The 26,304-nt window shown below is 41.6% G+C and overlaps 1 protein-coding gene across 2 annotated transcripts in view; it reads left to right on the top strand.

Moving 5' to 3' along the window:
* Nucleotides 1-1,015: 1,015 nt before the first annotated feature.
* The window catches only part of LOC121862346 (ethanolamine-phosphate cytidylyltransferase-like), a 52,307-nt gene continuing 27,018 nt past the window's right edge, over nt 1,016-26,304 (top strand). Inside the window, exons 1-2 of one of the 2 annotated variants that reach the window (XM_042360572.1) lie at nt 1,016-1,337; nt 25,697-25,834. In XM_042360572.1, the coding sequence (XP_042216506.1) occupies nt 1,282-1,337; nt 25,697-25,834 (194 nt within the window). In that variant the 5' untranslated portion in view covers nt 1,016-1,281. Of the gene's footprint in view, nt 1,338-1,576; nt 1,655-25,696; nt 25,835-26,304 lie in introns of those variants that run through there. The other variant, XM_042360573.1, reaches the window with a different exon arrangement.

Raw genomic sequence — 26,304 nt, 5'->3', positions numbered from 1 at the left:
TCGTTTCTCGAGATGGTGGTATATGTAATCGAGAAAGCTGACAAGACAGTGAGTGGTGGAGGAAGTTTTCATATTGCCAAATTGCTGAGGGTCTACGACTCCTGCAATATCAGCATAAGCCCAGTCCAACACAAAACTTTCACAGATTAGGCTGGGTATTGGGGTGATTACAATAGGTCGTAGCTGATTTAAGGATTGTGGGCTGGTTGACTTGGACACTGGTGATACATAAGAGGTCTTCCAGTCATCTGGGCATCTGGCTTGACTGAGAGAAGCATTGATGATGGAGCATAGGGGTTTAGCAAGCTCCGGGGAGAACTCCTTGAAGAGTTTCATTGGTAAGTCAATGGGGGTGGTAGAGCGTTTTAATTTTAGTTTGTCCAGGCGTTTTGCTACTTCAAATTCTTCGACTAAGTCAGTGGGAAGGGGGGCTGGTAGGTAAGCAGGGAGAGTGGTTGTGTCAAGCCGGGGGAGCGAAATGGTTATTTGATTGCTCAGCTGCGTCAACATTAGTGAGATGGCTAAGGAAGGGGAGGGGGTGTGTCTTATTGTTTAGTCCAACAGAAAGTCTTGGTGAAAATCAAATAATGTAGAGGCTTTCATGCTATCAATCCTAATTATTTTCATCATCGGAATCAATAATGTGGCCCATGATCAATACCTATGCATAAAAGAAGACCACGCAGTGTACATTATATGTTGAAATGCACTGTAGTTTGAGCTTTTCCCCATCTAGTTATTATATATCTTATTTATATCACTTATGTTACTTGTATATTATTTGTAATTCGAAACCCATTCCCCAAATATGTAACTGTATATTTTCAGCCTTCTGGCTGCCAAGTTCTTTCAATAAACCGTTAATTATTATTATTATTATTATTATTATTATTATTATTATATTACAGCATTCAAAGTGCCCGCTCCGCTCATCTCCCTATGTGGCACATCGTCCGAGGTGCGCTGCGCAGCCGACCTGCTACCACGTGTTATCCTCCCACGTTCTCCCATGTGCATATTTGATCTCTATCTTGATATCCCAATATAGAGACTTCCAATTGCTCGCCTTGGTACTATAATGGATAGTTTATAAACGATATTTTAAAAGTAAAGGAAGATTATGATATCATAGTGGGCGTGGCGGAGGACGTGCATGCGTATGTACGTGCGTTTGAGGAGTGGAGTGAGCGGTGGTGAGGGTCGGCAGCGTCAGTATCCCCGTACGAGAGGTACTTTGAATACCATCGCTTGTTTCACGTCTGAACAGCTTATCCTAGCGCAATGGAAAGTGAACAAGGCGGTGACAAGAGACAAGTGAGAGTATGGGGCGATGGCTGGTAAGTGCAGTAGCCGCCCTTCAGTCTTCTTGCAGACGAAAATGTTGAGGGTTGGCGATGATCCATGATTTTTTACCACAGGGTGTGACGTGTGTCTTATATGTCTCTATAAGAACATTACCTGTTCCGTTAGTTCCGATAAATCATGCTACCCTCGCTATCTTAGATTACGTGTGGTAGCCGCAATCTAAAGTTATTTGTTATCACTTGAGTGTGCTGCAGACGACACACGACTCCACACAATTTGTTCGATCGTGTGTGTGTCGGCTCCGGCTTGAGTCACGACCGGAGGGGAACTGGCGAATATTTATCAATTGGTAATTAAAATATCTCCATACACTATTGTAGTTCTCATCTTTTAAATTTAAATTATTCTAAGCAGAATAAATAGTAAATTCAGAGTGCTTTGATGTGTAGAAATAAAAGACAGGTGTGAGTGTGACATGACGAAGATCAATGTGGTCACTGAAGCAGCTGATCTCTCACTTGACAAGGACGTTATGCATCACGATTTCATCTTGAGTCTCTAGACATTATTCTGTCCACTTTTAGTTTAGTTTAACAAATTTTTTGACAAAGCTTGGAGTACAGTTTGCTTATAAAGAGTAATTCAGTCAGGTCTTGACACTGAGGGTGGTATCACTTCTCACTGCCACGCAGGACAGAGGTTCATCCACAAAGAAATGCATCATATTCATTAACAGCTATACATATAGAGGTCAGATTCATGTGGGTAATGTCACTGTTCACTGCCATGCAGGACAGAGGTTCGTACACAAAGAAATACATCATATTCATTAGCAGTATATACAGTATAGGTCAGAGTCGTGTGGGTGATGTCACTGTTCGCTGCCATGCAAGACAGTGGTTCATATACATTGGACGTCATATTCTAATTGAAGACTAATCAGTGTGGGCTAGCAAATTTGGGATAAACAGCAAGAATGTCCTCAAGCACCCCCAATTCAATGTAGTAATTACAAAGTTCATGATACAATAAGCCAGGTGGCCTGAAGTCTTTGACAGTGTCACATTCAATAATATCGTGTTCAAGTGTATGCTTTAAAGGTTTAAAATAAAGATTACATGCTGAGTGTTCCGGTATGGGTACAGCGTTACTAACTTTCCAGATGTGTCTGTATCCTAGCCTAATTCTGACCACGACTACATCACATTGTCTGGTTCTGTCCTTATGCTGGCCATACCGGTACCTCTTGTCACAAAATTTGTCATATTTACAAATGTTACAACTGCCAGGTCTCTGCATTTCTCAGTTCTTCTATATCAGAGTTCATGATTCTGACTTGAATGTTTTTAAGTACAGCATTGGACAGGCCAAGGTCACGGTCAACATTTTCTTTCTTACATGCCTCATTGGCCAGTCTATCACTGCTGCGAACACAACTTATGGTGTCTTGCACTCTTACTCAGTCTATATAAAAAAAAAAATATTGGACAGGACAAATGTACAGTATTAGTAGAGGACAGTACTGTACAGGTATAAGGGGGGTAGGGAAAATACTGTCCGACTAATTACCCAAATGTAGCCGCAATGATGTCAAATAATGGTCCTACATGAATAAATCGGACTGCTAATCACTTCTCGACTAGTATTTGATGTCACAAAGTCACAAAAAAGTGGAAAACTTACTTTAATCCGAGTTAATAGATCGCATGCATGTACCGAGGGAGCGAGTAATTACCCAAATGTAGCCGCAATGAAGTCAAATGATGGTCGTACAAGCGTAAATCGGGCTGTGAATCACTTCTCGATTATTAATTGGTGTCATAAAGTCACAAAAAATTGGTAAACTTAATTTAATCTGAGTTGTGTTAGGTTAGGTTAGGTTAGGTAAGGTACATGCACTTGATCTATTAACTCAGATTAAATTAAGTTTACCAATTTTTTGTGACTTTGTGACTCCAAATACTAGTCGAGGTTAGGTTAGGTACATGCACTCGATCTATTAACTCAAATTAAATTACGTTTTCCAATTTTTTTTTACTTTGTGACACCAAATACTAGTCGAGAAGTGATTAGTAACCCGATTTATTCATGTAGGACCATTATTTGACTTAATGCGGCTACATTTGGGTGCATTTGGGTAATTAATCGGACCCGGGAAAATATGAACAACTGTAACGGTAAAGGAGTAAGTAAGATTATGTTGTTTCTAGAGGGTAAGTTTTAAGAACGGCTCCTTTAACCTAGTAGTTTTTGCAATTTCAATTTTAGAACTCTTGTTACTTGAATATATTAGACAATGATTAATGGAATTGGTGTTGGAATAGTGGGAAAAAATTCCTTCAGAGTTAGAGAGAACTGTAGGGAGACGATCACTACCCTCTAACTACCTTCCAGTCAGTTTAACATCAATTGTAGGCAAATTGCTGGAAGCAATAATAGCTAAAAAGTTGAGGACTTCACACCTGCTTCCCCCTGTCGCAATGTAAGTTCTCCCACGGAAGGTTAGAGTTAGGTTAGGTTAGGTTAATTCAAGGTTAGGTTTGGTTAGGTAAGGTTAACATGAACTTTTAAATAAAAACTTTTTAGCACATTTGCCATAACTACGGCAATGTCTACTGTAAAACACATTAAGATTGCCGCATTTATTTTTTTTTCTGAAAAATCAGTGACTGAAGTCGTAAATAATCCCTTCAATAATTTCAAACTGTTTAAAATCATCTCAAGTTGAAAAATAATTCCCAACATTGCTTCACAAGTTTGTATTCATGTCTGAAAACCTATTAACATTCTATTCAACTATTTTAGAATCGGTGGATGACGGATACGATTATGATGCGGTATATCTCGCCTTTAACAAAGTCTTCAACAGAGTCCCCCACCAAAGTATATATCAGGTGCCTTCAAGAGAGCTTAGGCTCTCAACATTTACTTTTATCTTTTTCTTTTATCCTCTTCACCACTGATCGGCTCATTAGCCGCTTGGGCGATTGGTCACGTCTCTGTTACTCACTGTTGGCAAGTACAGTACTAGTCTTGTACAGGTACTGGCTTTCTGTTACACACTATTGGCAGGTACTGGGCATGCACCGGCTCCTGAATGTACCTGAACCTGCTCCAGTGTTGGTCAAGTCTGGTCTTGAAAGAGCTCACACTCGGTGCCGTCACAACACTTCCTGTAGATTGTTCCTAGAGTTCACAACTCTCACGCCGAAAAAGTTTGCCCTCACAGTTTTCTGGATCTGCGGCTTCTTCAATCTTGAGCTGTGACCCCTTGTGGGGCGAGTGTCCACCAGCTCCAAGTAAGGACACTCGACTGAGTAGTGCCCCTTGAGATGCTTATACTGTACACCTCAATTAGGTCGCAAAACTACTGGAAGATCTAATTTTTCGGATGGTCTGAAAAATGGCAGATGAAATTTAATGAGGACAAATGCAAAGTACTTAGTCAAGGAGATGTAAACTTAGAAACCAGATATCAGATGAACAATTTGTTATCGAGAAATCCAACAATAAGAAAGATTTAGGAGTAATGATAAGTTGGAATTTTAAACCAAGACAACAATAGGTTTTTGCTCGAAACAAGATTAAAAAAGTACTTGGGTTCATACAAAGGAGTGTTAGTTACAAGACTAGCGAGGTCATCCTAAAACTATACACGTATCTTGAGCTTGTGAGACCTCACTGGATTATGCTGTTCAGTTCTGGTCACTACTACAAAATGGATATAGAATCCCTAGAAAGAAATTAGAGGAGGATGACAAGACTAATCCCGGGCATTAGGAACCTTGAGTACAGAGACAGATTAAAGCATCTTAATTTGCACTCCCTCGAGAGACGTAGAGTGAGGGGCGATATGATCAAGGTGTATAAATGGAAGTCAGGGCTAAACAAAGGTGATATAACAAGGGTACTCAAATTATCCAACCAGGAGCGAACTTGTAGCAATGGTTTTAAATTAAACAAATTCAGACTTAGGTGCAAAATAGGTAAACATTGGTATGGAAATAGAATAGTGGATGAGTGGAACAAGTTACCAAACATCATCAGTGACTCAAATACACTGGATAGCTTCAAATATAGGTTGGATGCATATAGGAGCAATAGGGGTTGGGTGTAAATGGGGCTGCCTAGTATGGGCCAATAGGCCTGCTGCAATTTCCTTTATTAAGTTCTTAGGTAGCATATGCCCTTTCGGTGGTTTGGGCTAATATACGACTGGTGACCCTCAGCGGTTCGGTAACTATGCAGGGTGTTTTTAAACACAGTTTTATACTGTACACTGATTACTTTCTTCTATTGATTTTCTTGTGTAAATGCTTAGTTTTCTAGATATGGTGAATTAAGATACTGTATAGGTTAGGTCTGGTTACGTTAGCAAATGATTTCAGTTATGTTTATATTTTTCCTAACATAATACATTTTCCCCTAATAAAATACCCGGTAAGTTAAAACTGGGTATATTTAATCCCATTTTCAATGAAAAACAGTGGATGGCCATTATCCAAATAATTACCGTGGGTTGAATTGACTAGATTCATTAGACCATCAGTGACCTACTGATACATTAGATTTTAGTAAGAACCTAATTGGGAAGCTCTCAAACTCTGTTGAAAATTTTCCACAAGACCACTGTTTCAGAGATAATCCCTCAAATCAAGTTTCTTCAAATGTTCATAACTAAAGCATCATCAGATGCGCAGTTTTCTGGGTTACACAGTACAGTACTGTACTCTCACTGTCATTAAGGTATCAGTGAAGAACAGATTTCATAGATATTTTAATGACAACAATCCAATACTGGCAACATTTCTTGATCCAAGATACAAGGATACACTCTAAGGAAACAAAAGATTTTGAAATGATTTTCACTTTCTGAAAAGGAGATCCAAGGGTCTTACTGCACACCCAAGTCCTGAGAAGATGTATACGTATTTTACATTCGGAATAAAATCAAGGATTCTGTTGAATCAGCCCATCTTATACATATATGTACTTAGCCATCATTAAGCTTGCTTATTAATTTTAAATAATTTTAATTTTCTATTAGTATTGGTATCGGCAAAGTATCACTCATTTAAAAGTATCGGTATCCACTTGAAAATGAGTAACGGTATTGGCCAAAATTTTGGTATCTGTACATCCCTATTACTTACTGTATTTAAGGCAATAAAAATGGGCTGAGTTGCTGTGAAAAATCGGGAATAGTTAATACAGTACTGTAGTATAGTATATATACTACTGGAGTACAGTACACTCAGTAAAAAACTACCGTACAGGTGGGGTCTGATGATTTTCCAACTGAACATTCCTGTTGTCCCGCGAAGGTTGGTAGGCTTCAGTGTGAGACATTTCATACTTAATTTGGTGGTCCAAAATAAGCTATTTCATAGACAATATGCATTGAATTACTTTGTTATAATATGACTGGAGAATGTCAGTATATCTAGATAAGTTAAACTGTATGTTATATTAAATGTTCCACACACCATGGACTACAGTAACCATGGAAGTGGATGAGTTGCCATAGAGGAATGCATTATATGTTTGGCAGAATTAGTGGATACAGTAAAGGTATAAGATTATTTTGCAACCGAAATTTCGAATCTGTATACAGGTATGTATTGCTCCTTCACTTTGGGCTAATGCCACATTATGTCATTCTTCATTCGTATTGGAAAATATACCATGCTGTTCTGAAACATCTGAATAGCTCCACAGTTCATATAACATGCACATTCTTTATAAAAGATATCAGGAAATGTTAGTTGCGCGAATTACGTAAATCACAATATTAGGTTGCTACAACACCGCTCACAATGTGTATTCGACATGGAGAAATGAGGCATCGAGTTCTGGTCAAGTTTCAAATTGTGTTAGTGTGGCAGTACAAACTCTGACTTGTTTCAGAGTGCCGATCACTTGTTTCGAGCACGTGTGGCCGAACCCATACACGCGCAGGGCTACCAATGCGAGGAATGCCTGGGGGGGGGGGGCTTTTTGAAACACTTCGTTTGTAGTATCAGTTTGTTTCGCGCAGGAATTGTAACGGTAGTTTTTTAACCGAGTGTATATAGTCACTTTATACCATATATAGTACAGTACAGTATGGTAAACTTAATGGGAACAGATGAGAGGTATCACATGATTCATGCCATCTGATGATGTTCAAGCCTTTATCATCTACAGTGAGTCAGCTCCTTGACCTTTCACAGCATAAACTTTTGTTTGTCACTTCCTAAATATTTGGTGGTTACTCATCTCTTTCTTTGGTTAACCAGTTACTCATAGTAATATGTAATACAAAAAAATCTGGTTACTTTTTTTTTCTCAATTGAGGATAATTTTGGTGGCCATAAATTTTATATCTGCAGATGCCTTACAGAGATAAAACATATCACACCTACAGAGACACCTCAGACACAGCAACTCAGACCTCCATTCCTTGATGAGAATTATGAACACTGAATTGACTAAAATCAGGACCTGGGTAATACGTAATAAACTCACTATAGACCTTGAGAAAACCCACTACAAGATCTTTCACAGAAGGAAAAACTTACCCCCAGACTTGGACCCCCTGTACCTTGGTAATACAGTCCTCAAACGCGAACAAAATACTTAATTCCTCGGAGTTATTGTTGACGAGAAACTTAACTGGAGAAACCACATACAAGCCATTCACAGTAAAGTCAATAAACAGTGCGGTATCATGTATCACACTCGACAGTCACTCACTCTCACAGCAATGAAAGAAGTCTATCATGATCTTGTTTACCAACACCTGATTAACTGTCACACACTATGGGGGGCCTCTGGCTCTTCAAAAACACAATCCCTGGTTACTGCACAAAAGAGAGTTGTACGGACAATGACCTAATTGAAAAAAAAACAGATCACACAAACGAAAAATTTGCTTAATTGAAAATGTTGAAATTCGAAGATATTAACACCTACTGCTGTGCCCTCTTTGTTTACAGGTACTCCCCGACTTACGACGGGGTTAGGGACCGACATCCAGGTCCTAAGTCGAAATGGTCGTAAGTCGGAAATGCTTAAATAACACATAGAAAATCGAAAATGGAGGTCTCTTTTTCTTCTCAGCACCACAAAACTCTCACTTTTAAGCTTGCCAGCCATTTTAAAGTGAATTATAGATGAAAATTTTGTCTGTGTACTGACTTTGGGACTCAAAAATACAGTTAACCCTCACTTTACGCGGTTAATGTAACCCGGAGGGTACCGCGGAAAGTGAGGAACGCGTAAAGTGAATAACATACCGTAACATATGGGATTAATTGAAATGGAGTCCGGGCCGATCCCCAAACTCCACTTTTTGACGACACACAACTATGTTGTAGTAAAAATTTTATCTTAACTTTATGATGGTATGAAAAAACAAGTAATATAGAAGAGGTTAGGTTAGGAAAGATAAAGGTTAACATAGGAAAAATAAAGGTAAGGTTAGAAAACTAAAAATTAGGTGTAACTTACGGTAGTAGAAGAGATGGGTCGGCATACGGGGATGGAGGCTGGTTCCGAGGCAGAGGGCAGATTACTGGCCCTCAGGTGAATCACCATTACTAGGTGAATCATCATCACTGTCACTTACAGTTGTCAGGGCTTCCCTGACAAATCCCTCAAAGTCAACTTCACTGTCACTATCACTGGCTTGGGCTGGCTGTGGTGGGTTGCGGGCGAAGAAATCTGTTATGCTTTGCTGACGGCTGGCGTTGATGTTGTCGTGATACACCTTGATGTACGGCTCCATAGTAGGAGAGCAGATCACCAGTAGGTCTCGCCTGGCGAAAACCATACTGGTGATCTGACAAAAGAGAAAGGTGTTCAAGGTGACGGAGAAAATGGGAGTTCAAGATAGTTTCGAAAATCTTAGAGAGGGATGAAGTTAGGGCAATGGGGCGATAGTTAGTTAGATTAGAATGGTCACCCTTCTTCGGGATGGGCTGAACAAAGGCATGCTTCCAAGAAGAAGGAAAAGTTTGGGTTTTGAGGCAGAGGCGAGCAAGCACAGGGACCAGGGCTTCAGGTGCCTAAAAGAGAGCTCAGGTTCTCAACTGGCTCAGCCATGTTAATATTTTTATTATTATCCACTTTGTATCTGTGTTTTTCTGGCTAAATAAACTGTTTCAATTCAACATGATATGCACATAGAAACATTATTCATGGCTTACCTTAAACTAGGGGTTCAGTGTTTTTCAAATTTTGTCTATTATTTCCAAACTTTTTTCCAATTGATAGCTACACTTTTTTTACTTTCTCCCCCACACCACTTCCTTTCTGAGACTTCTGAGAGACTTTGGCATGATGTCTAATCACAGCAGTTAGTTGACTGAGAGGTAGCAATGAACAACACACACGGTGGTGGCAGAGTGGCAAGATTTGGCACGGAATTTAACGGAATCATGCTCGATTTAGTGAACTAGTTTGCTAAATCGAGTGAAAATAACGGAAAGTCCAATTTTGTGGAAATATAACCGAATCACACTCGATTTAGTGAACTAGTTCGCTAAATCCAGAGAAAATAATGAAAGGTCAATTTAGCGGAAATTTTGATTTAACGGAAACGGGGTGGCTCGGATTAGTTCATCAAATAAAAAAATACTGTAGTATAAGCTAGGCATTTGCAGGCACTCTCATCTCTTTGGATAACAGAGGTGCTGAAGTGCAGGCACCAGTCTGGTGGCCTTCCTTTGGACATTTTCAATCAACTGATAGTCTTGATTGACAATATACATTATACAAGTAACATAAGTAGGGGGGAGAAAGTCATACATCAGGGAATTTCAACATAGTAACAGTGCAAAAGTAAGATTGACAAAGAGTGAACACAGTGGTTAAGTACAAGTTGTTGATAAGTTTTACAATGTTTACGATTAGGCTGTTCTTATATCGATTGGTACGTGCTTGTATGGGCTGGATGCGGGTTTAGCGTCGAACAGCAATTTCCAGACGAGGGATATTGAGTGGAAGCAAGAGACTGTGTCAAGGATGGTGCAGAAGCTTCTCAGATTTGCAGATTAGATTATGGTGATGGTCAGAGAGAGCCGAGAGGGTCAGTATGTAGAGCGCTTCTTGATATGTTGAGTAGGAAGGGGAAAGAATAATTTTGCATGCCTTCTGCACATTTCCTAGGTGTTTCTGTTGTGTGGCATTTATGGAGGAAGTGCTTAGGAACATGGGCGCGGGAACTCTGAAGAATTTAAGACAACTGAGGAGGTGGAGACGAAAACTGGAGGATTTGACAGTTTCACTGATGTTTGTTTTTCAATTTAGTTCGTTATCTATAGTGACGCCACGCCAAGGAGCTTGGTGGAGTCCACAACCTGGAGTGTGTTGAGACCCAAAGTACAGCATGCAGAGCCGTCCCTAGGAGGGTGCGGGGCCCCAATCATACTATTACTATGCCAAGTATTATGTAATTTGCCATGTTATAACATCTTTCATATATTTCCCCATTTGGCAATCTTCGCATGTGAAGGTTTTCTGAAGTGTCGGTTTTCACCATTTTTTGGAAGCACATAATTTTCACTAGATACCTTAACAGGTCCATTTTCTACCAAAATATCAATTGTCGTAGTGCCCAGTAAATGTGGCCAGTTGGCTGGATCACATAGATCTTCATCAACATGACCGTTAGTGTAGGTGGAACTGTCCATTTTAAAAGCCTTAGTATTTTTTTAGTACTCTCCTCTTCCTCAACTTGAATATAACCCACACTATCACCATCACAGTCACTCAGGTCCCTTTTTGCACTAGTTTCTGGTGTTTCTGAAAACATATTTTTCTAGGGAACTTTTCATTGACATTTCGATTTCTTCTCATCCTTTTCTCTGCACCCAAGATGTATTTTCTGTATCTGTCTTTATCCCTGCTGGCCATGGTATAATAGAAAAACGAGGGCTGTGTACGATAGTAAAATAATGTACAGTATATCAACAATTTCACAAAATACAAATCATGGACAACTGGAGATTCAGAGTTTCGACATTTTTTTATTTTTTATTTTTTTATTTATTGGGCACTCCCTACATCCTTGTGTAAGGTGAAGCGCAGAAGCGTTTACAGAGCCCAACAGGGAAGCATGCTAAGTTCATGCTTGCCTTTATGTCTCATGAGTTAAGGGTGTAGAAGCCTGAAGAGTCGAGGGCATAGAAGCCTGAAGAGTCAGTGGTTTATGTCAAGTTATTGGAAGCTCCAACAACTTGTCCCTGAATACGAATTTGCAACTTTCGACTTACAACAGGTACCTACTTTACTGCTAGGTGAACAGGGACTAATGGGGGCCAGGAAGTAAGTCCAAACAACTTCCACCGGCCTGGGAATCGAACCCGTGACATCTCGCTTGTGAGGCAAGAACGGTACTGCTTCTACCACCGGTCCCCCCTTCGACAACATTGACAGGTGACCGCTGTCAACGTCCTCACTCCACTTCGACAGACAACACAGTAAAGAATGACATTGTTCTCAGTCTGGGTGGTAAGATGGGGTTTTTTAATCTTATGTTTGACCTCATGTCACCAGATGCATTGTCTAATTGTGCTGGTCACTAATCCTTCAGGTGGTCTCCTGAATCTGAGTGGTAAGGTGAGGTCAGCTTAACGCGGTCACTATTTCTGGTGTTGGGTGAGGTATGGGCCGCGGGGCGGTCGCACCATTTGCCATACTTAGGGACGGCTCTGACAGCATGCACTTCAAATTCGCGTGGGTTAGGTTCTCAAAATGGCCGCGAATTGCCAAATCTGCGAATAACATTTGCTGATTGGGGGGTGAATACATTTTTACCTGTGTACAAAGAAATGTATATTCCCTTCGTGTGTTTGCCCCTAGGACAAATATTTATTTTACCTGTATTGAATATGTGTGTGTGGGACACGCACATAAAACACGGAGTAGACTTGAGGGTAGATTTAACATTTTTAATACTACATTTCCTTCTGATTATTTGTGAGAGGATTTTCCCATTATTTATTTGTATGTGTTTTGTGTGTCTCTACACATACACACACATATATACAATATACAGGTAAAGGAAATTACTGTCTAGAACGAATGGCTCGCTGTCCCTGCTGCGAAAATGCCGGCAACTTTGAAACTACCCGCAGATATTTTTGGGTACATCCAAGGTGTCATCCGCCAATAATAGAGGATCGCTAATTATCCGGGCTTACTGTATACATCTAAAATCACATAATTTAACACAAAAGAAGAAATAGAATGACAAAATACAGTAAATGAAAGTAAAAAAAAAAAAGTTACACTATTGGATAAATAAAATACTGTACAGTACTGTAAATTTCAAGTTTAACCCCGTTCTTATCGGCGGGCATTCGCAAGTCAGGGACCTCCTGTACTGTAATAAACATATCACATAAGATAAATTATAATAAATCTTTTATTTTCTATAAGTTATTGTTTTTTGTCTTATTTTGTATAATTTTTGTTTTTTGTCTTTATAAATTTGAGTTACAGTTGTACCCCACTTAACGCGGTCAATAGAACCCAGAGGGTCCCGTGTTAAGTGAAATCCGCGTTAAGTGAACAACAGAACATATGGGATTAATTCCAATAGAAACCGGCCCGACCCCCAAACTCCACTTTTTGAAGACACATAACTATGTTGTAGTAAAAATAACATCTTAATTTTATGATGGTACATGCACACAATTAATACTTAAGAGAAATAGAGAAATACAGTCGCCAAGTTAATGTCCATTCAAATAATGGACTCAACTCCCTCCCCCTCTCTCACACTACACTGCCGGCTCTTCCCTCTCTGAGAAATTTTTGGGGGAAAACCACTAAATTTTAATAAATAATACCTCAAACTAAAGTTAGGATAATACAATTGACATTGCTGGATTCCTTGTAAGACCAGGAATATTTTGAATATATATGTCATATATTTTGCACAAAAGATAACATATGTACTTAGAGAAAAAATTTTATCTAAAATTTGTATGTCTAATGCAAAATATATGATGTTTATATTCAAAATGATCACCAAATTATAAGAATTCCAGCAATGTAAATTATATTCTGACCGGGTAATTTGTATGAATTTTATGAGCTAAAACAAATATCTTCAGTTAATAAAAAAAAAATAATCTTCACGACACTATCTGTCAATCAAAGTACCCCACCTTGCCTCCCCCCTCTTCCAACCGCGCGGTCAGTCCCAACCCTCCCCCCCACCAATCCTCCCTTCAAAGAGTGGGTGAAAAAAATAAATTTTAACATTTTGTATTAAATAATACCTCAGATTAAAGTTAGGATAATATAATTGACATTGCTGGATTCCTTGTAAGACCAGGAATATTTTGAATATAAATGTCATATATTTTGCACAAAAGATAACATAGTTACTCTGAGAAAATTTTTTATCTAAAATTTGTATGTCTAATGCAAAATATATGATGTTTATATTCAAAATGATCACCAAATTATAAGAATTCCAGCAATGTAAATTATATTCTGACTGGGTAATTTGTATGAATTTTATGAGCTAAAACAAATATCTTCAGTTAATAAAAAAATAAAATATTCTTCACAGGGTAACAGATGGTCGGTCGGTCCCTCCCTCCCCCCCACCCCCCACCAACCGTCCCAAGGAGATGTGTGGGATAACCAGAATATTTAACTTTAGTAATAAATAATACCTCAAACTAAAGTTAGGATAATATAATTGACATTGCTGGATTCCTTGTAAGACCAGGAATATTTTGAATATAAATGTCATATATTTTGCACAAAAGATAACATAGTTACTCTGAGAAAATTTTTTATCTAAAATTTGTATGTCTAATGCAAAATATATGATGTTTATATTCAAAATGATCACCAAATTATAAGAATTCCAGCAATGTAAATTATATTCTGGTCGGGTAATTTGTATGAATTTTATGAGCTAAAACAGGCAGTCAGGCAGGGTGGCGGGTGGGGCAAATCTAAAAATAGCGTCTCGAGCCGGACACTCACCGCGTATATGTGGAAAAAATCCGTGTTAAGTGAAAGTTCAGCTCTGGCGAGGCACCGCGTATATGATAAAACGCGTTAAGTGAAACCGCGTTAGGCGGGGTAATACTGTATATATAAATTGCTTGCGTTATTTATAAGTTATTTGAGTTATTTAGACATTATTTAATTATTGTAACAGCAGGATATAAAACTTGATTGGCTTCTTCAGGGTCTCGAGAACAGAACCTATTTTCCCCATAAGTTATTAATATCAAATAAGCAATGACTTTTTGTGGTCCCTAACCCCATTGTATAACAGTCGACAGCTATACATATACAGTATGCCATAAAATACGCAAGAAAGTTTTTAACTTGATCGATGGAAATGAGAAGCCCACCAAGCTTCACACAATTGCTCAAGGCATTGGATATTTGGACCCATATTCTGGAACGGGGTGGTAATATCGACAATATTTACCTAGATTTTGTCAAGACTTTTGGCAGTGTACCCCACGAAAGGCTGAAAATCAAACTGGAAGGGTATGGAATTCGGGGAAATGTCCTAGCATGGATAGAAGACTTTCTACATGACCGCAAGCAGTATGTGGTGATTAATGGCATGAAATCATCATCTGTACCTGTCACAAGCGGGGTACCACAGGGCAGTGTATTGGGCCCGCTGTTGAATGTTTGTTTCATAAATGACATGCCTGACGTTGTACACTCCTCCATACAAATGTTTGCCGATGACGCCAAGTTATTAAAGGAAATCAAGAACCAAGCGGACTGTGAAGAGCTGCAGAAGGACCTCTGTGGGCTCCAAGAATGATCAAAGAAATGGCTACTGAGATTCAATGTCACAAAGTGTAAGAGGATGCACCTGGGGCATACCAACGGTAAGGAGGCGTATCATATGTCCCAACGGGATGAAGAAACTGCACTATTTAAGACTGAATGTGCGAAGGACCAAGGTGTGTCTGTTGACAATGAGCTGAAGTTCTCGGGTCTTTGTGAGAAGATAAATCAGGCAAATAAATTATTGGGTCTTATAAGAGGGTCGTTCAGATATCTAGACGGTCCATCCCTTGTAACGATCTTCAAGAGTGAAGTGTGTGGGAGACCCAGGTGATACTTCCAATCAGGGGTGAAGGAAACACACTGGTGTCAAGTTCATAAGTTCTATTTCTGGGACAAACACACAAAAGGAGTTAAGACAGAGGGAACAGCGTCCTGTCTTGGAATCTCTCTGGGTATCTCTCTCTGCGCATGCGCTTACAGCGCGCATGTGCTCAAAGTCTGAACTAACATTCAAGTGACAAAAGGGAGTATGATTATAACATATAATACAGAGACCTGAATCAATAATGGTAAATAGTACAGTTACATATTACAGCATATTCGTCTCATATATCTACACCTCCCTCCCCCTCACGCTCGTAGTGCAATCTCGAGCGGACTCTTTTTCCAGGAGCCTTTGAGAGTGACGTGGGAAAACTGGGGGGTCACTGAATGAGGACTTACTTTTCTCGTCCAAGCAAGGGTTCACAGGGATGTGGGGGAGGGGTTCACCACTAGAGGACGGTACTGAACGAAGGAAGCGGCGATTCCGCCACCATACCCGACCACTAGGGAGACGGACCTCGTAATCCCTGGTCTTGCCGCAGCCCATGACAACCCCGACCTTGTCCCAGCGGTGAGACGTCGGGTCTTGAACCCGAACTGTTTGCCCGATACTCAACCTGGGAAGGGGTCGGGCGTGCTGATCGTACTGTGCCTTTACCTGGTCAGCACGGGCGGCTGCACGACGATCGCAGTCCTCGGTCTTGGCCTGCCACTCCCTCGAGAAGGACTCAGGATGGGCAGGGACACATGACCGTAGTGGGTGGCCGTATAACATCTGTGCTGGGGAGCGACCTGTGAAGTTGGGGGTATTCCGCAATTCCAATAAACCCCGGTCAAACTTCTCACAGTCAATGTTGCCTGAGGGTGCCGTCTTGAGGATGAGATGCTTGACGGACTTTACGGCAGCCTCGGCATGTCCATTGGACTGGGGATAATGTGGCGAGGACACCACATGATAAACTCCCCATCGCTCCATGCAGTCCCGGAAGTCGTTGCTGGTGAACTGGGGCCCGCCGTCAGTCCTCAGGCGGAGAGGGACACCAACTTCCCGGAAGTAGCGACAGAACATACGTACTGTATGAGAGGCAGTAGTGTTGCCTCCGCAGGGAACGACAACAGGCCAACCTGAGAGCCGGTCGGCGATGACGAGAAAGGACTTTCCCGCCACAACGAAGAAATCCGCAGAGACGGACTCAAAGGGCCTCGTAGGGTTGTCATTGTTCATGAGGGGTTCCTGCTGCTGACTAGGCTGCAGCACCTGGCATGGCTCGCAGACTTGAACGGAACTAGCGATGTCGGAGTCGATGCCTGGCCAAAAAACAGCTTGTCTCGCCCGGCGCTTCGTAGCTTCCACACCCCTGTGGCTGTCGTGCAGGTGGGCTAGGGTGCGGCGGCGGAGGGCGGCAGGAACCACAACTCTTGCTCCATACAAGACGAGGTCGCCATCAGCATAAATTAAATCCGCATCTTCAATATGGGAAGTAAAAAGAAACATGTAGAATCGTACGGTTGGAGAGAAATCGATGTCCGCTGATTCAGTAAACCGGATATCTGAAAGGTCCGCGCACGCGGCTTGGAGTTCCTATGAAAAAGTCCTGTCGCGTCCTGCGGTGGAACTCTTCTGAGATAATGGCGTTCACAGTCACTACAGTCCTGAGGTGTGCAGTAGCATCAGCACATCGATCTCGTCACTCTTTCAATTATTGGGGTGGCCTGACTGAGACTCGTGACAAAGCATCAGGGATGCAGAACAGCTTGCCAACCACGTAAACAGCTGTGAAGAAGAGGTAGGGCGGAATCTTCTCCTTAAAGGCGTTGGGCGGGGATTTTCGGCCGCATCCAAGGAGTAGTGGTCCAGGATAAGGGATGATGGCCGATGATCCGTCATAGGGTTGAAGTGTTGTGGGCGTCCAGATACAACCTGCATTTGGACATGGCCCAGGCGTGACTAACTGGCGCTCCAGTTCGATGGTGGCGTGGCGAGTCTCGGCGTCAGTGAGAAACCGAGAGCCTATGAACCCAGGCGAAGCGTCCATTGCCGTGGTCCTGTAGCAAGTATCCAATCCCGTGGGGCGAGGCATCAGTCTGGAGGACAGCCTGGCAGAGACTTGGTCGAAGAGCGAGAACAGGTGGAGCTGAGGAGAGCTGTCTTGTGTGACGGAATGCCTCATCATGGTCAGCTGTCAGGTGAATGTTCTCTTGGGAGCTCATCAGGGGCGTGGGGCTGTGCTGCAGCGATGTTGAGGGGTAGACTCAGCCCAGCTGGTTTACCAGGCCATGAGCAATGAGTGCGATCAGGTTAGCCTTGGGGCAGGAAGTCCCGGATCGCTGACCTTTCAGAGATCAGCAGAGATACCCTTGCGAGAGGTGTACCCTGAGAAGTTACACTAGGTCGACCACAAGCTTATCCTTGTTGAGGGTGATCCCGTGTACGGCACCTGGTGAGCATCTGGTGAATCTACGCTCCAAGATCGTGAGGTAATCCTGCGTCATATAGGAGCACATCGTCGATAACCTTGACACGATTAAGCCACCTGAAGGCCATGTCACCGCAGGAGGCGAAAACGCCATCCAGTAGCCGCCGAAACCCATAGGTCCTCTGCGGTGCTGAAATCAGCCCGTGCGATTGTGATGAACAGCGTGAGGTGCTGATCTCCTTCATAAGTTCCATCTGCTGTAATCATCCTTGCCTTAGTCCACCTTGTATGGCGAAGGGTCTTGAAGTGCAGAAGGGGTGGGTCGGCGGGGAAACCTGGCTATTCAGCTTGGTGAGTCGGCAGTGATCGAACTCAATGTGTTCTTGGCGGCTGCTGCAAGGTGACACCAATCGAAAGTCGTCACTGGCGAACTATGATCCCCTGGGCTACCATGATCGAGTTCCTTCCTTAACTTGGCTCTGGAAGCGAAGGGAGTATCTGTCGTAGAACCGTAGTGGATGGCGAAAGGTACTGCGTCATCAACTGGAGTGTATTCTCATAGAGCCAATACTGGCGGTGGGCCGTCTTGAGGTCCTCCTTGAAACCAGCACGTCCTTAATTGCAGTAGGGAAGAACTCCCTGGCTGTGAAGGTATGGCGTATTAGGTGGAAGCTCCTTGCACCTGTTGACATATTTTATTTTAAATTGGCTTTAAGTCTGAAGATATTATATTATCTTGACAGTAAGCGCATAAGACAGTAGTAACATCTGAACACAACACTGTGAACCTGATCGCAGCAGAACATGACTGCTTACCTAGGGTGAGGTAGCGAAATGTACCCCAGAGCAGGTGCCATTATAGAACGAAATCTGCGGTGGCGTTAGCAAAGATTAACGGTGGTTGCAACTACTCCCTAAGGATCCCAGAAGTAGCCAAAGGTATCTTGTGCGATGACTGTGACGTCACTTTTACCAATAATCTGGAAACATCAGATCACGAGGAAGTAATATACTAAGCGCGGCAGATGAACACAAAGATGCGTTCAGGGTGTCTTGCTGACAGGGAAGAAGAGGATCCTGCTGACGACAGCGCTTGTTCTTAAGCACTTCAGAACCTGGTAGTATTATTCTTCGCCTGTGACGGCAACGTTGTCGAAGAAGTGTCAATGCGGCTACAGAGGCGGCGCACTGAATGTTGTTGTGCAGGGGCACTTCAGTGTCCTGGCCCAATGTTTCCACAGCAGCCTGATTATGCAGGTGCTGTCAGCGGCGGGGCATTCAGGGGCCATGCCGGCGAGCACAAAATGCTGGCAGGAATGACCTGGCGTCGAAGTCTGAAGTGATGCAGAAAGAGAGTGATGCGAAGCTGAAAAGTCAGATGTGAAGCTGAAGCCCGGATGTGAAGCTGAAGTCGGATGTGAAGCTGGAAGTCCGGTCCGTCCTTTGTTCTTATATCTTGGAGATGGCACACAGCTGGTTAGATGGGCACGAATGGCGAAGTTGCACTTCTGGTGAAACCGTAAAGCGGCAGTGGTGACAGCATCCTGTAGAAGAAGAGGCAGTGTCGAGGAGATAAGAAACTGCAGATAAACTCTTCGTCGCTTACGCCCGCGAGAATGGCCATCTTCAGCTGTTTCCTCCTGAAGTCAGCGAGTTCCAGGATAGCGTCCAACCTCCTCAGCGATGCGTCTGGGTGATGCGTAAAATCGGCAAGCGACTCACCCTCCAACTGCTTACAACTGAAGTTCTCCCTCGCGACCGTTCAGAGACCTTGATATGCGTCTATAGCATCAAGACGTCATCTCTGCAGTCTTGTCTCTTGTGTGGTGAAATTTGCAGGGTGTGCTCCAGGATACGTTGCGTCTCTAGGGTGAACCCCACATCCTCATCTGGATCGCTGTTTCTCCTGAGCAACCTCGATAAATCGACCATCATAGAATAATCGTCACCTCCGGCGCCATTCGAGAATCACCGCAAGAGCAGGGGCATCAGCTTGGGTATTGATTGGACTCTGTCTGAAGTGCTTTCTGTGGAGCCAAAAGAAGTTGAAGAGGACCCTGCAGGTGCACCTGTGGACGAAGAGGCAGGTGTAGTAGCTGCTTGAAGGGTAACAGGTGCCAACAACTCGATAATGGCACTGAATCTGGCATTTTCTTGTTGACGTCTGTGATTCTCTTCACGTCTTCGTTCATCGTCTTCCTGTCGCCTCCTGATGTCGTCTTGTCGTCGGTTTTCTTCCAAAAACTGAATTAAATGAAGGAAGTCGACACCTGTGGCAGATTGCGGACGTGTGTAGTGGGGGCTAAGGGTGGGTGGGGCCGCTTGATCCACTTTCCGCTCCACTTGGAGTCCACTTACTGCACCGACATCTGTCTGAAGTTGGGCTTGTTGGGTATCTGAAGAAAACCCAATGAATTCCTGATCTTCCATATGGCCTGGTTTATTTCTCTCACAATTACTGTAATTAATAAGTGAGCAGAAAAGCAATCGTCTTTAAATGGAAGATATCTGCGAGCGTCTGTGAGTGTGTGTGTGTGCGTTCGTTCGTGTGTGTACTCGGAGCAGGCTGGCGAGCGCGCTGGCTGGCTCACTCGCCAGTGCCATTCGAGACGTGAGCGGGGAAGGATGTCAAAACTTGAGCTCTCCCATAGGTCTTAAATAGGCTTCCCTCTTTTGTAAATAGTGCAGGAACACGGGGAAACACTTTAAAGTCACTAAAGGGCACACACAACACTGAAAAAGCACTTCACAACACTGCACTGTAAATCCAGGAATATCTTGTGAGGTACGCGCCGATCCACTTGACAAGGGAAGTTGACAAGATGGCGGCTCCGAGAGAGATTCTGTGTCCACTCCAATTCTGAATAATGTGATGTCCCAGCTAAACACTACGCCATGTGGGAGACCCAGGTGATACTTCCAATCAGGGGTGAAGGAAACACTGGTGTCAAGTTCGTAAGTTCTATTTCTGGGACAAACACACAAAAGGAGTTAAGACAGAGGGAACAGCGTCCTGTCTTGGAATCTCTCTGGGTATCTCTCTCTGCGCATGCGCTTACAGCGCGCATGTGCTCAAAGTCTGAACTAACATTCAAGTGACAAAAGGGAGTATGATTATAACATATAATACAGAGACCTGAATCAATATTGGTAAATAGTACAGTTACATATTACAGCATATTCGTCTCATATATCTACAAAGTGCTTCCCCATCTGGAGTATTGTCACCCCGTCTGGTCCACGAGATATGTTAGGGACTGTCAGTTCGTTGAAAATGTTCAAAAGGGGGCCACCAGACTGGTGCCTGCACTTCGGCACCTCAGCTACCCTGAGAGATTGGAGCGCCTAAACTTGCCTAGCTTTACTATAGACGGACAAGGGGAGACCTAATTGAGGTGTATAAGCATCTCAAGGGGCACTACTCAGTCGAGTGTCCTTACTTGGATCTGGCGGACGCTAGCCCCACAAGGGGTCACAGCTCAAGATTGAAGAAGCTACAAGTCCAGAAAACTGTGAGGGCAAACTTTTTCAGAGTGAGAGTTGTGAACTTGTGGAACAATCTACCAGCAAGTGTTGTGACGGCACCGAGTGTGAGCTCTTTCAAGGCCAGACTTGACCAACACTGGAGCAGGTTCTGGCACATTTAGGAGCCGGTGCATGCCCAGTACATGCCAACAGTGCCTAACAGAGACGTGACCGATCGCCCAAGCGGCTAACGAGCCGATCAGTGGTGAAGAGGATAAAAGAAAAAAAAACGGTGTTGGCAATCCTTTCCAAGGTTGTTTCGTAGTACATTGTGGCATCTCTGATAATACTCTCAAGTACTTTACATATTATGCTGGTCAGGGTCTCCGGTCTATAGTTGTTCGTGGAGTGTGTATATATATATATATATATATATATATATATATATATATATATATATATATATATATATATATATATATATATATATATATATATATATATATATATATATATATATATATATATATATATATACAGTGAGGTCATGGTTATGAACAAAATCCGTTCAACAGGTTGTGTTAAGATTAACGAAAAATTCATTAACGAAACCATTGTTTCAATATGGGTTTTTCCAGGTAGTGGACAGCGCTCACCGAAATTGCCTAAGATTCAACAAAAATGGTGAAAAGTTCACTTACTTTGAGGTGTGTATGTAGAAGGCTCCTGGATGATGATGATGATGATGGGATTTAGAATGGGGGTGGAGGAGAAGGAAGAAGAGAAGGCATTGGGGTGGAAGAAAAGTCACCCCATGGTGCCATTTCACCCATAAAATTTTAGCTCTCTGGTTTAATTCAAGATTATTTTCTTTAAATCAACGCTGCACTGCATTATATATTGTCCAATGTGTGTGTGTGTGTGTGTGTGTGTGTGTGTGTGTGTGTGTGTGTGTGTGTGTGTGTGTGTGTGTGTGTGTGTATTTTAAAATGACCAATAATTTGCTTGAAACACAGAAAAAAAGCTTTGGTTGAAGAAGAGTCTCCAAGCAGATATTGCCTCCACTGAAAACAAGAGAGACTAATGTATTTGCTGTGTTAAGAAGGCTAGAGGCAGCTCATTAACTAGTCACTTTAGCTAATTATATTAAGGTATTTAAAATGACTAAAAAATTGAATATTAAATTTTTAAAATTATTGAATAGTATAAACTTCTTGATATTTACTAAAATAGTAAGGAATTTAAGCCCTAGAACCGATTAATGTATTGGCGGACTAATACTAAAGCTGGTTGACCGGCCAGTGCAAGCGAAAACATGTTGAGGTCGGTTCGTAAGAAATTCGTTAACCGAATTTTTGTTCGTTAACCGAATTTAAGAATCTTATGGGAGGCAGTTCGTTAACCGAAATTTCATTAACCTTGGCGTTAGATTAACGAGGACCATAGCATATATATATATATATATATAACATATATATATATATATATATATATATATATATATATATATATATATATATATATATATATATACCCTCACTGGCGGTCCCACATTCCGCGTTTCCACGTGTACGCGGTGCCCTGCCGGAACCCAGGATGCTCACATTCCACGGTGCGTGTACCCCTTTACGCGGAGAGCGGCTGGCGAGCCGCGCCATTTTTGGATCCAAACCTCCCGCCATCCGCCATGTTGTGTAAGCTGCGCGAACATGGTGCGCACAAGGTCGCCCAGTCATCAAAACATTACCAGTTCTTCACCAGCCACCCGCCACAGCCAGCCCAAGTCAGTGATAGTGATAATTATGGTGAGGATATGGACTTATATGGACTTTGGGGAGTTTGACAAAGAGGCCCTGCAAGCCTCTGTGGTGGATAGTGATACAATTGATACAAGTGACACAGGTGAGGGCCAATAATCTGCCCTCTACCTTGGAACCAACCCCCCATCCCCGTGTGCCCAGCCATTTTTTCTACTAATGTAAGTGTTAAAAAACCTAATATTATTGATATTTCTCTTAATTATTAATTGTGTGTGCATACCATCATAAAGTTAAGATAATATTTTTACTACAACATAGTTGTGTGTCGTCAAAAAGTGGAGTTTGGGGATCGGCCCGGACTCCATTTCAATTAATCCCATATGTTATGTTATTCACTTTACGCGTTTCTCACTTTACGCGGGACCCTCCGGGTTACATTAACCGCGTAAAGTGAGGGTTAACTGTATATGTTATCACCGCTGGCTTCAGCTACAGTGCTGGCGTGTGATGCCATTAAATCTTTCGACCTGTGACCTCACCAGATGTAGAAGTGTTTACAGACAAGTCCTGGTTCTGCTGAGTGGACTGTCTTAGACTGGTGGCGGTGGCTGCCCGCTCCTCCATGAGACAGATCGCCCTCTCTAGTGATGCTGTGAAGACCAGCCTTCTGTCCGAGAATTTGTGCTGGGACGATTTACGCAATATACTGTTTTCTCTTGGAACACCATACTGATCTGCATTGACCCGCACTTGTAAGTACAGCCGAAGTGATGACATACCCCTCGGTACTGAAATATTGTTGAATAATTACGCCTACCGAGTACTCGTTTCTGCCTAACCTGGAATAATAAGACAATGCAAAGTGAAGCGAAGCTAAGAGTAATAAAGTTATGAACTTTGTGTTATGTCAGTATGTTTAATAAATTGTAATTAAGATAAAATTGTGTGAGACTAACTAATCTTCAATTCGGTTAACGAACAAAAATTCGGTTAATGAATTTCTTACGAACCGACCTCAACATGTTTTTGCTTGCACTGACCGGGCAACCAGCTTTAGTATCAGTCCGCCAATACATTAAATTCCTTACTATTTTAGTAAATATCAGGAAGTTTATACTATTCAATAATTTTAAAAGTTTAATATTAACTTTTTTAGTCATTTTAACAATTATTGAACATAATTGAAGGTAAAGTGACTAGTTTAATGCGTGGCATCCAGCCTGTTAACACAGCAAACAGGTGTTAGTTTCTCTCTGTTTTCACTGGAGGTAACATCTTGCTTGAGACTCTCTTCAACTAAACGCTTTTTTTCTGTGTTTCCAAGCAAATTATTGGTCATTTTGAAATATATTTTACATATTGACAATATACAATGCAGTGCAGTGTTGATTTAAAGAAAATAATCTTGAATTACACCAAGAGAGCTAAAATTTTATGGGTGAAATGGCGCCATGGGGTGACTTCTCTTCCACCCCAATGCCTTCTCTTCTTCCTTCTCCTCCACCCCATTTTTAAATCCCATCATCATCATCATCCAGGAGCCTTCTACATACACACCTCAAAGTAAGTGAACTTTTCTACCATTTTTGTTGAATTTAGGAAATTTTCGGTGAGCTGGAACCAATTACCCAAAAACCCATTGAAACAATGGTTTCGGTTAACGAACTTTTCGGTTAATGAACGACCTTCTGGAACAGATTGAGTTCGTTAACCGAGGGGTCACTGTATAATTATTATTATAAATTTTATTTACCATGAACTAATTATTATTATTATTATTATTATTATTATTATTATTATTAGTATTAGTATTAGTATTAGTATTAGTATTAGTATTAGTATTAGTATTACATTTTTGCCCCCTCAGTCCCTGATGTGGGTAAGTGACCTGTACCTGGGTGGGCTAATCCCCATAAAAAAACACACAAAAAAAACAGTTCAGCTGGTTCATTGGACAAGGTTAAAAAACTCAAGCCGGTGTATGATACAATCCCTTGTGTTTGTGATAGAATCCTCGTTGTCATACAAGGTATAAGGCTCTTATACAGGTACCATGTTCCATATGATTTAACCAAAATTGGTGTTAGCTTTATAGAATGACAGGTAATTTGTTGCACTACAAAGCACCAGACTTATAAGTGCTATGTTTTGGAAGCCCCACAAATGGCTTCCTCCACAAGGCCTTTACTTAGTTTCTTTGCTTGTTTGGCTTGAAAGTCTTTAGGGATTATATTCACCCGGTAATTATGTTACCTGTACTATGTCTGTTACGCATATACAGTACATATATCAGGAGATGGTGCTACAGGCCATTAATTTAAATTCCTAGACACAACACTTGACGGGTGTATTACTGTATGCAATTGGCCGTACATTCTCCTGTCTGATAACTATCCATTCAATAAAGTAATTTTTTTTATCTCACTAGGTAATAAATGGCATAAAACGGGGATGATGTGTATGTATATTAATACATAATTATATATCCCCTTGCCTCGACAAGTCTTTTTGTCTTCAAGACACTTTTTTTTTTATTATCTAACATTATACAGTACAGGCTGTATTCATGTGTGTGTGTGCACGTATGTATGCGTTCATGTATACGAGCAGTATAGATTCAAGTATGTGATAATGGTCTTTCATATTTCCTTTCAGTTATGACATGGTCCACTTTGGACATGCAAATTCCCTGCGTCAAGCAAAAGCAATGGGAGACTACCTAATAGTTGGTGTGCACACTGATGAAGAGATTAGCAAACATAAAGGTCCTCCTGTCTTTACACAAGAGGAGAGGTATGTACTACAGAGGTATCTGCATGTGGGAATGTTATTTTTCCTTTCTCAGTGATTTGAGCATGTGGTGCATACCTGAGGGGAAGGATTCATATTTTTTGGAATACTGTATTGTATTGTTTCTTTACATAATTGCTGACTACAAGTGATAATTATTCAAGAAAGAACTGGCAGCATCTGGCATAAAGTACTGTACAGTACTTTAAATCTTTGGTAAATTTGACCAACATTAATTTTAAGTTATGTGAAAGCAATTGTAATTATTAATACAAGTAAACATAAGCGAAGATAATCAAGGTATTGGGCTATATAATATTGTCAGAAAATATTTATTTTTGAACTCTCTACTTGTAATCGCTTATAGGAGCGACTTTGGTTTGTGCAGGACAATACGACCCTTGTCGTTGACGCGATGAGTATAAATCGGTCAAAACCTGTTGAATACAATTCACATATAACAACTGCTGGTT

This window comes from Homarus americanus, unplaced genomic scaffold (assembly GCF_018991925.1).
Source record: "Homarus americanus isolate GMGI-L3 unplaced genomic scaffold, GMGI_Hamer_2.0 scaffold31037, whole genome shotgun sequence".
Lineage (NCBI taxonomy): Eukaryota > Metazoa > Arthropoda > Malacostraca > Decapoda > Nephropidae > Homarus > Homarus americanus.
This window is presented reverse-complemented; position numbering and strand designations above follow the sequence as displayed.